Source organism: Scardinius erythrophthalmus, assembly GCF_964197995.2.
Source record: "Scardinius erythrophthalmus genome assembly, chromosome: 5".
Lineage (NCBI taxonomy): Eukaryota > Metazoa > Chordata > Actinopteri > Cypriniformes > Leuciscidae > Scardinius > Scardinius erythrophthalmus.
The window spans coordinates 9,264,354-9,276,850 of record NC_138225.1 but is presented as its reverse complement, the minus strand read 5'-3'; the positions used below and the strand labels follow the sequence as shown (position 1 = coordinate 9,276,850).

At 35.3% G+C, this 12,497-nt stretch overlaps 1 protein-coding gene across 2 annotated transcripts in view; it reads right to left on the bottom strand.

The window, feature by feature from the left end:
* The window catches only part of hk2 (hexokinase 2), a 60,878-nt gene extending 48,888 nt beyond the window's left edge, over positions 1-11,990 (bottom strand). The window contains exons 1-2 of one of the 2 annotated variants that reach the window (XM_081366331.1): positions 11,753-11,990; positions 1,410-1,572 (exon numbers count right to left, since the gene is read on the bottom strand). In XM_081366331.1, the coding sequence (XP_081222457.1) occupies positions 1,410-1,572; positions 11,753-11,815 (226 nt within the window). In that variant the 5' untranslated portion in view covers positions 11,816-11,990. Of the gene's footprint in view, positions 1-378; positions 1,573-11,752 lie in introns of both variants that reach the window. The other variant, XM_081366332.1, reaches the window with a different exon arrangement.
* Positions 11,991-12,497: the final 507 nt, after the last annotated feature.

Genomic DNA, 12,497 nt, shown 5'->3' with positions numbered 1-12,497 from the left:
ATTCTTTGCATGCTTTTCTAGGCTTAACACATATTAAAGGTCTTTCAGAAAGCATTTGTTAAACTCTCAAGGTGAGGACAGATGTCTGTCAGTACAGGCGTGACCTTCTGCCGTAGCGTACAATGTGAGTATAACAACAGGCTTTCATGCACCCAAAGATCTCACTTCAAAACGACATGATAAACATAGCCTTTGCACACAAAATGTTTTGTTACAAGGAAGTTGCTTAAATCTACAACCATGCAACAAGAAATGTATCTCTTCAAGAGAAAGCAAAAAGTTGAGCAAGCAGAAACATCTCAACCGCTGAATCATGACATGAGAATAAAGTCCCTGAGTAAGCGGGGATGGCAAACATCCATTTGGACACAAACCCACCTTGGTCTCAGATCAGTATCGTTCCCTTGGCAACACTTCCTAGCACTCTTTTGTGGCTCACACCCACATGACTACTTTTGTGTGTGCAGGCATTCTTTCCAGGAACCCGAAAACAGTTATTCTTTTCACACTCCACTTGAGACATTGTCTCATCCCACGTGCACAGTCAAACACTCTCAGATGCCAGTGACAGCACTGGGTTGGTGTCAGTCACTGTGACAGAAACACACACTCAAACACATCAACAGTGAGGGCTGATAATAACACACCTGGAGAGCTGTATCAATCATTTCTTCATCTTATTTCACAACAAAAAGGAACCACTTCCAAGGCAGAACAATATGTTCCACAGGATGCTTGCCACTAAAGACAACAATATACTGTACCTCCGCCCATGACATGACCCACATGGAACCTGACACCAACACATTCCCAAAGGGTACAAATACTTTTCATTCACAATATTCAATAATTTTTTTTTCCCTCATTATAATTAGATTAAGAATTTGTAATAAAAGTTGTTGACATACAAATGCCCGTGAAATGGATTTGGATGCTTAAGCCACACTCACAAAAAATGCATGCTGTTACATTACATATCATGAATAACATTTTAAGCAAAACATTTCACAAAAATATGTTTGTTCAGTTTGAAAGGTAGTGTCCACCTGTGGTTACTTACAGATTTCATACATCTAAAAAATGACCTTGAGATTAGTTGGTGAAAGGCCAAAAGAAAAGTAAAGTCAGTTCTGAGAAAAGCTCTTGCATTAGATGTTTGTAGGTGTTGCTTGGTTTGATTTTTTTACTTCTCAAATGCACTGAAATTCAATGGATTCAGCTAAAGTGGGGCACTTTTTTGAAAATTGGGCTAAAATTGGCCTATTTTACCTGATTCATAGCATACAACATTTCTAAGTGCGTTTTTGTTCTGATACTTTTTGTGATTTTAAAAAGCTAAACTTGAATGTCTTAGGCTATTTTGATGATTCTTTTTTTCCATCTGTATGGGTCAAAAATCTCATTATCACCTGTGCCGTCAGGTGTGGAGCGGACGAAGGTGGGGAGCATCTTGACAGCTGCAGTTGGGTTAGTGTCTCTGCCCAGTCCTTTATCCATCTCCCTTCTGAACCGCTTGGAGACATCCATCAGGTTCTCATCAGACAGTCGCATGTGATACAGGTACTTATCCACCTGAGAAAACCAAATGAAGGGTGAAAATTCACTACATTTTCCTATTTTCTTTTTTATATAGGTCTAATTAAATAAAGAAAAGTACTTCTACTGAACAACACCGATTTACTTTTTATTAGTAAAGTTTTTGACAAATATCACTATACATATTCTCATACAAATGTACAACATGGCATGGGGTATGATCATAATGGCAAACTATTATACTACTCATAATAACTTTGCAACTTGGCATATTAACTCTCCACAAATGTTCTGCAAGCAAGGAATAAAAATAACCAGGGTTCTCACAAAATGGGTAAGAATTTTATTTTAAACGATTTCATAAAGCACTCACAAAAAGGCATGAAATATTTTAGGTATGCATACTCACTGAACTGGAAATCATTCTAGGTACGGGGTTAAATAAAAAAAAAAAAACTGAAACTTTTGACTGAAAATTTTCCCTCGGCCAAACCCCATTCAACAGCCTGTTACACACCCAGTTCAAGAGCAGTTTTTTCTTTTTGTAATTAGGAGTATAGTGAGTACATGCTTTACCTTCACAAATTAAGTTCTCAAAGAACATTTGCATTTAAAGAAAGGCCATTTTGAACTGCGTTTCTATTATTTACACACTTTATGAAATTTTAATGTTTTCAATCTAATACTTTTACAAGACTTGAATCTTAGTGATGTAGTCATACAAATAATTAACCATTTGCATAACTTTAACACAAGGTTTTATTTCTCAAACAATAAAAGCCAAAAGAGCTTTTGCCACAAAGTGAGCTAATATCACAAACTATACATCTGAGCGTATTTTCCAGGCCTGGATATCGCAACTTTAAAATTCACTTTTTTATTTTTTTTCATTCAATAACCAAATAACCATGATTGCCAAATGTATAAATGCAGTAGGCACATCCCTTCTGGACATAGCTGTAATACCAAAATGTGAAAGACAGACTCGACTTCCATTCCATTCTGAACGGAACCATAGGCACAAAATCAGACAGACTTTTGATTTTATAAAATCAAAAGCTAAAAGCTAAAATACAACAGCATAAAATAATACATTCAGCCTTACTGATTACATTTCAAACACAAAGTAACTTTCTGTTCAAAATGTAATCAGTAAGGCTGCACGTGCTATTTTATGCTGTTGTATTTTAGCTTTTAGCTTTTGATTTTATAAAATCAAAAGTCTGTCTGATTTTGTGCCTATGGTTCCGTTCAGAATGGAATTACATCCTGCATTATACAGTATATAAATATATAGGCCTATATAAATAAAGACTATCTGACACTGGCAATCACAAAGACCTGCTTTTCTTTGAAGGCCAATAGTAACTTGAGGCCATCCGTTTATTCTTACAGTCCTGATACCAGCTGAAGAATCTTTTACAAGAAAGGGAAGCTGGAATGTCCCATACTAGCTTTCACTCAAAGGTCAGATGTTGACTTCATAAGAAAAGCTCTTAAAATCAGTTATATAAAGATGAAGAAAGAAAGAAAGAGTCTCTTTAGGCAACATCCTTCCAGATTGAAAAATAATTGCTGCTCTCTCTCTGAGGTCTGCAGTATTATATTTAATGATTGACAATGGAACAAGTGTTGTTCGCAATTCTAGCTCAATAATGGTTTGATTCGCTTTGATGAATTCACCCTGATGAATAGCAACAGAGCACTGTACTGAGGTGTATGCTTTTAGTAATTCATACAAAACCTACAAAAGCATACAGCATTCACAATCACACATATCCACCTCAGCAGGAGAAATGGCCTGTCTTGGTAAGAACTTAGATGTGAAACTCATATGGCTGTTTCTATAATATGACATTTGACATCACAGGGGGACAGAATCATTCACACAGCTGCCCACGATAAGAAATATGGTGCCAAGATCACATGGGAAACATATCAAATTGTCGCCTACTACACAGGATTCAACAGGGCTTAAGAGCATGAATATCAAAAATATAGGCTATTTCTTATTGATTATTTGAAAGAACAACAAAATTAAACAATTAATGTGAAAATGAATTTAAAAAGAAGCTTGTTTTGATTAAAAATCATGTAAATATAAAAGGCAAATAGTACTTCGTTCGGAGGCACTGATACAGTGCAGACTACTGTATAAAGTCACACACACACATGCAGTACAATCTGCATTATGGAGTCAAACTTGTCTAAGTCCAGGCTGGTCTCAAGGTCCTGTCCAGGACATACTGGATGTAACAGTACACAGTGCTATGATAAACAAGTTTATAATTATCGCGTTAAGACAGAGATAGACGCTATTATATTCTGGTTTAAACTTCAAGTGCAAACACAGTTTTCATTTCTGTGAATCAATTCAAACTGTCTGCTTAAAAAGAAACTTCAATTTAAAAAGAAAAAGAAAAAATCAATTTAAAACTCTGATTCAATAATTAATTTCAATGACATTTGAAGAGCAGATTCATAAATACACTTTGTTGTGCTTATTTAGTGAAAAACATATCTTAATCATTACTTTAATAAAGTCAAATGCTATAAATAATATTAATATAAAATGTTACATTTTTTTATTTGTAAAGTTTTTTTAAAGCCTTTTCAGTGCAAATACTGACATACATCAGATATCAGAAGTGTGAAGTTAAAGCTGCATCGCCCAGCTGTTTTCAGTATGTAGTTGACACTTTTTGTCAGAAAAAAAGTCAAGTTCAAAAAATATCCCAGGTTATTTCAACCTTCTGTAGCATAAGTGTTTATGAACACTGACCGTTCAATAGACCTACAATAATGTTGAAAGGGTAATTATTTCAATGAATGTCTTGCCCTGGGGCCACTTCTATTTGGGGATAAACTGAACACCTTTCCAATTACATGCCAATTTCAACACCACCAATTTCACCTGCTTTTGACTCCAACGCATGCGAGGACACTTTAATGAGGTTCAGAATGTACTGTCAATACAAAAGAAAAGAGAACTCTTAGGAGGCTTGAAACTGATCATTTGCACAAGACATTTCAGAACTCTTGCATTCAAGACAAGTGAGTGATAACATGAGGATATGAAAAAGGTCAGAGTGCGTGCACTGAATGTGAATCCCAGTGAAATTTTTACTGCCTTCATGTACAGACAGCTCCACAAACACAACAAAGACATAAATCAGAAGAGCTTAAATCACATTTGCTTATACAAGTTCTTTTAAATCTCAACGTTAGACAAGGCTTTTATTCACATTACTCCCACTTGGCCTCGAACAGCCTTTTGAAACTGTGAGTTTCATTTCATTAAACCTTTTGTCAACTAAACTTTACTTTTCCTAGCCAATATTGAATGACTTTTACCAAACAGTCACATGGGTATTTTTTTTTATGAAATTATAATTGTAATAGGATGAATCAGGGTAATTTTGGACATTTCGTAATCTGGAACACCCAAGCACTGATGTGTACATTTCTTGCTCAACCACAAGAAAATAGAAAAAAATGTTACAATGACCGTGTCCCAGCCTTCATAATGGGAAGTATTGTTGTTGATCTGTACGGACCAGGCACCATGGTTCGAAACGCACGTGATTCTCGGATTAAATGCGAACTTTAACCATCATAGAGCGAAAGTTTATCATTTTGCATGTCAGTATAAACATATCAGATTAAAAAGCAAAGTTGAACAAAAAGTCACAAAAATTGCGGTATATGCGTTAATTCTGTCATCTGTCATCAATTTCTGAGCTTTTCTCTGCATTATTCATAGGAATTGACTCTTTTAATCCAATCAATGCGCCATATGAGATCACATTACAGAAGATAATTCAAATATCAACAAAAGACAGTTTCAGCACTGTTCGTTCAAATCTGGCTGTTCAGCTTTGTGTTGTTGTCCTTCAGACAGTCCTTAACAATACTGCAATGCGGATCATAGTTCATAACTGGAACGGAGAAAGCATGTTTCAAGTTTTTATAGACATATTTCATTCCTAGTGCTCCAAACATGAACCAGCACTGTGTATGCGCACATAGACATATTTCATCACATCTTCTTCAAATTAAATATATGATATGTTCAAATAAGGATACTGATAATACTACGGTACATCTGATTATGAATGCGATGACACGATGAATTACTGATCTGATACACAGAAGACAATAATGTAGACCGAAAATTCAAAGAAGGATGGACAAAAAAGTCTTCATTCTTTCTGTGTTAAACTGATGTGTGTTATTTGTTCAGAGACTGCAGTGCTTAAATGCAATGAAAATATTATAATTTTTCATATAGACCAATAACTCTGGAAAGATATAACGCTGATTCGATGATATTTCTAAGAATAATTTATCATAACATATTTGATTTATTCATGATAGGTGTTAGTAGTCTCTACTAATAAGATTTTTGTGAGCTTGCCACATCAAAATATGTTAAAGAGAATAGCCTACTCTACTCTGGTATGAGGAACATGGCAGTGGTTCTTCATTCTTCATTTGGTATTAAGAATTTGTGTTTGATTCTGGAATGTTCTATTCGGCATTGTGTATATCATCTGATCCCAGTGACAGTAGAAAATAAAAATGCAGCTTTTAACCAGGGTATATTAATTTCATAGTTTGTTGTTTGTACAATGATCCCATTCATTTGGCCATTAGTTGATAACGTAGGCTATAAGACACTGAGGGTAATAGCTGACTTGTCAGACAACTATTCATCCAGTGCAGTTTCATTCATGCAGCACTAGTTAACCAAACAAAGGTGAGTCAGTTCAGTAAAAGAATGCAGTTGATAGTCTTGTTTAGAATCAAACACTACGCATATGAAAAAGGGCCTTTGGCGTAAGGCACGTGCACAGGTAGGGCTCAACCTGTGCAGAGCACATGCCCTTTTTGCCCTTACACTCCTAAGTGCCCTTTTTTGGGTGTTTTTTTTTTTTTTTTTTTTTTTTTTATCAATGCTATTGGTTACCATTTACGTCTGTCTGTCTGTTTTACAAATATTTAGCCAATGAAAGTTCTTAAAATGACCTTGTGTAAATCGTATTCAATCCTCAAGCTGTCAGTATGCTGATAACCCCGCCCCCTCTATATTCACTGAATCAACTGAAGTTCCACAGCAGCCGCACAGTAGACAGCAGCTGAACGAAGTTTTGCGAAGGGTAAATAAATATCTTGTTGTTTGAATAAATAGGCTACTACTAAACACTATGTCTATAATATTTTATTTATTTGATGTCTGACTCACTGAGACATGTGGGACGTCGCCTGAGACTGAGAGGTATGGCTAGCATTTGCCATCTAGTCATAGCCAATACATAGACACTTAAATAGCCTGTGCATACAGTATCCTTTCATCTTTTATAAAATGCGATTTTGGCCAAATGTATTTTACAGAAGGAAAAACTGAGCGCCCATATAGGTACAACAAACTAGTTGGTTATAACCTGTTGATGAAAATGTAATGTGATGCCGCCGGCGCCGTTTTAATGACGGACAAAAAATGCACATTTTCACACATTCGCTGGTCAAAAAATAGATACTGATAAGTATGGGGCGCCGTTTGTAAAGCGGCTCACGCTGAAAATAACAGCAACATTTTGTCACATTTAGCTTCAAACAATGTTTAAAAAACTGGTATGAATTTTTGACGGTCACTTTTTACCACATTTACAACAATATTTGTCAACTTAGAGATATTTTAAATAGTTAAATCTAAATATTAAATGTTACACCTAAATGTTAAATCTAAATGCTAAATCTAAATCTAAATGCTAAATCTAAATCTAAATGTTAAATCTAAATCTAAATGTTAAATATAAATATAAATCTAAATGTTAAATCTAAATATTAAATCTAAATCTAAATGTTAAATCTAAATGTTAAATGTTAAATCTAAATCTAAATGTTAAATCTAAATATTAAATCTAAATCTAAATGTTAAATCTAAATGTTAAATCTAAATCTAAATGTTAAATCTAAATCTAAATGTTAAAACTAAATGTTAAATCTAAATCTAAATCTAAATGTTGAATCTAAATCTAAATGTTGAATCTAAATGTTTTGGGTGAAACTAAATATTTAACTAATATGCAAATTCAAAATGCCGGAAGTGCCAAAATAAAAGCTCGAGGTGGTCAGTGTGTGTTTATAGCATGGTTTATAGTGTCAAATAACAAATAAAAACCATCTCATAATAATAACTATAATATAACGATAATAACTTCCTAAAATAATAAACAAGTTTGGAGAAACTGTAGAGTTTCGTGATGACAGAGCGATGACATGACATTCAGTCAAAGTGAGCCCCCTAGTGGCTGGCTATTATGGCTACAGGTCATAAGCCCCGCACTTTTCATAAAAGTGACACTAGCCTACTCTTCAAATACAGTTTCTCCAAACGTGTTTATTATTTTAGGTAGTTATTATCACGCTAATCTATGTCCAAGAGTCCATTTCCTCGGATGAGATGGTTTTTATTCGTTATTTGACACTATAAACCATGCTATAAACACACACTGACCACCTCGAGCTTTTATTTTGGCACTTCCTGTTACCGGCATTTTGAATTTGCATATTAGTTAAATATTTAGTTTCACCCAAGCGGCAACCTCCCCGTCTCTCTCTTGAAACCAACACGGAAGTGAGTTAAACTGTAATTCGTTGACTGGCCGCTTGAGGCTGTTGTCAGAAGTGAGTCAAATCTGTATCTCCCCCATGTTAAAATGACCAACTTTACAGCAGAAAAAAACATGTTTAAAGCCTGGTGTCTGTATGTGGATTTGGTCTATACAGCTAATTTTGCCCTTCATAACAACTGTGAGGGGGGTGAATTATTTTATAACTCATCCGTTTAGTTGATTAATATTTAAATTTAAGGGTGTGGCCAAGCCACTTGAGTGACAGATGGATTGCCGCTGTCAGTGCTAGCCGTTTGTCTGCTGTTGCTAGCCGTCACTTCACCTCAGCAATGTTAGCTGCTGAACTTGAAATCTCTGCAGTTTTTGTGCTTTTTTTCGGGATTATCATTTCATACAATTTTAATACTTGGGTAACGTTACAAAGCTCACGTCTTTGGATTCCGTCGTTATCGTTCGAGAGAAAAACCAGCGCTGTATTTCAGTTGTTTTCCTCTGTGAACATGCACTAATGGATGTCTGACAATTTCGTTGCTTTTTGGGGTTTTCAAATTTAAAACGTCAATAAATGCTCGTTCGTTCTGCTCCCATGGAACAGATGGATTATAATATGCTTATGTACCGTCAGATGAAATCATGCAGGCGTCGGCGCTTTCTCCGTCCGTGAATGAGCGCGGATTTTCTAGCGCATTTACTTGCACTTCAAAGGCAATATATCTATGGTTTAACGGTTAAACCATAACCCATTTGAGAGACGGCCAACATCAGAATTTAAAATGGACTGAATAAGCTCTCTACGAACTTGAGCAATGCCGCGCTGACGGACCATGAAAGAGTGACGGACATGTATGCACATAAATCACTGTCGTACACAAACACTCTCGAAGTAATACACAGTCTCACTTGTAGCCATGTCTTTTAACTATTATAATATTTCGAAGGGCAAAAATATGAACGTTTAATTGGCTTTACATCATCAGCTAACTCGATCACGTCGAGCTAGGTGATTTCAGATAGCCAGGCCAGGCTCCGCTCCTCAGCTCCACTCACGCCCCGCCTGTTTGTCCATTTTCTGTTATCCGGGAGTGACGCAAGGCCAAGATGGCGACGGCCGGCTCCGCCCACTTTAGGCTTCAAAAATGCTCTTCAGAAACCTACGGGTGACGTCACGGACACTACGTCCATATTTTTTTACAGTCTATGGTTTCACCCCAAACATTTAGATTCAACATTTAGATTTAGATTTAACATTTAGATTTAGATTCAACATTTAGATTTAGATTTAGATTTAACATTTAGATTTAACATTTAGATTTAGATTCAACATTTAGATTTAGATTTAGATTTAACATTTAGATTTAGATTTAACATTTAGATTTAGATTTAATATTTAGATTTAACATTTAGATTTAGATTTAACATTTAACATTTAGATTTAACATTTAGATTTAACATTTATATTTATATTTATATTTAACATTTAGATTTAGATTTAACATTTAGATTTAGATTTAGCATTTAGATTTAGATTTAGCATTTAGATTTAACATTTAACATTTAGGTGTAACATTTAATATTTAGATTTAACTATTTAAAATATCTCTAAGTTGACAAATATTGTTGTAAATGTGGTAAAAAGTGACCGTCAAAAATTCATACCAGTTTTTTAAACATTGTTTGAAGCTAAATGTGACAAAATGTTGCTGTTATTTTCAGCGTGAGCCGCTTTACAAACGGCGCCCCATAGATAAGTAATACAACAACATATAATTTGTTTTTACCATCGGAAAAATAACAGGTGCGCCCCCGCGCTGTTTCGTACTGGAACTTACACAAAGCGACGAGTGATCCTCGTCACCTAGGTAACATATATTTCTAAGAAGTAAGACATTTCTTCTTTGATTTATGATTGCTGATATACACCTAATTTATTTACATTTAGACTAATCATGTTATGGTTAATTCAAGGCTGTTAATATGCACGTATTATCTAGCTAATTTTTTAATCTATAGTATTCTATACTCTCCGCTCGTCCTCACATGGTTTTACTACAGTAATATTGTAGTAGTGACTTAGATTTTTTTTTTTTTTACAGAAGATCACTGAAATCTTTATATTTTATCATGCAAAATGTAATTCATGATTTAATTCATTCCAAGGCTTCATTTATTTGATCCAAAATACAGCAAAAACAGTAATATTGTGAAATATTTTTACAATTTAAAATAACTGTTTTCTATTTGAATATATTTTAAAATGTAGGCTAATTTATTTCTGTGATCAAAGCTGCATTTTCAGCATCATTACTCCAGTTCAGTACTCTTCAGTGTTACGTGATCCTTCAGAAATGCTTTTCACTGCAACTGTACTTTTCACACTATTTTTTATTTTTATTTTTATTGCTGGCTTATTTTAGAGAAAGTGTAGTGAATAAGAGACCTTCAAGAGACCAACATCCCTGGCTCACTGAAGGTTGCTGTTAGGTTTAAAGAAGCCCTTAAAACCATGTTTATCTATATTATCTATATTATTATTATTATTATGCTTGTTATTAATCGTGAATAAATCTAAAGCTTTTGAGACTATTATTTTGTGTTATTGAAATGGGAGGGGGGTGCCCTTTTTTTAGTTTCAGCACATGCCCCTCAAAAAGTCTGTGCACGGCCTTGGGCGTAGGCCTATATCACAATGAATATAAAGGCATGTGTAAGAGTGCATGAAATATAAGCATCTTGTCAATTCCTGAGTTGCTCTGGAGAGTATGGAGGACATCAGATCAAATTAATTGAATCACAGTTCTTCTTCTTTTTTTCTTTTTTTTGTGTGACAATGTACTTGTCAGAGGTCACAGAAAACACTGCATGCTTTTGTCATAATGGAATTTACTGAAGTCGCGCGCCCAGGAGGTGACACACGTGACTTAGCAGGGCGCTAGTATCTCAGGTTACCAGAGCAACACTCGCTCAGTTAAAGGTACGTCGTGGCAGGAAGCGCCACGAAAACTCGCCCAGCTAGTTTATCCAATATCATTTTTACCATTATTATCATTGTTTTTATAGACCATTATGTCTAACTGGCAGACATACGGTTATGTTATATACTAAAAATATAGCCTATATTATGGACACGAATATCATCTAATGTTATTATTGGTATGGAGTAGCTCCCAACTCCCAAACTACGTAACGTTACTCTTCATACTTCAAAAATGCGGAAACTGACGCTTTGCTACTGACGCACGGAACTCGTGGAAATAACGTTACTCGATGTGGGGGGAATTTAGAAAAGGAAATCAATATAGGCCTAACGGAATATGCAATAAACTACAGGATCTCAAAGCCTGTTATAAGTAGGCTCGTGAAATGATCTTGTGTCAAGTGATGTAAAGCTGACCTCGCTGTCACACACACGTGTAACGTTAGTAGATGCGGGAGGATGTGAACGACTTACATTAAAAACCAACAAACGAACATCGTAACTGACCGATAATGATCTTCACTCATCCATCCGCCTGATTAAGTCAATATACAATGTGAGATGTCGATTTAGCGCAAGCCGGCTACAGTAGTAGGCTACTTACTTTCTGGACGTGGTCATGATGAAGCTCAGTGAAGTAGTATGCCAGTAAATGAGAGGCGATCATCGTCTTCTGTCAGCTTGGGGTGTCTTAAACTTCCTAAGTGTGTTGAATGTGATCTGAACTGATTGTAAGTCACTTTGAGTGTGAGCTCATGTTCTTCAAGTTTCTCAAACTCTTTCTTGGACTTGCGCTATCCGGTACGATGATGATGATGCAAAGTGATGTCACTATTAATTCCACCCACTTCACACTAGTAATTTGAGTAGTTTTACGTCACTGAGATTCTTGCTGCTGATTGGCCGCAAAGAAGGCGTGTCAAAGTTTACAGACTCTGGGACACCCCCACCCAGACTCTCCGCCAATCCCAGCATAATTTATGATATAATAAAAATGATAATTTTGTCTTTCTTTTTTTTTTTTTTATCCAATTTTTTGTAGGCTAACATATGTCTTCATTTTTTAATGAAGTCATGCATCAAAAAAGACGTAATAAAAATTGCAATTTACTGTAATTCAAGATCATTTGTCAGTGAAAGATCTGGTTAAACAGCATAATGGGATGTTTTTATGTAGAATAAAGGAGTCTAGGTTGCAGCAAGAGTTAGTGCTCTTCATCTGAATTAGTTCATTTTGTCTGTATGACAAAATTTTGTCTTATGACACAACCTAGAACTAGATGTGCAACTTGGCACGTCTCCTTGTATGACACACACAGCAAGGGTTTCATTATGACTTCTTTATTAGA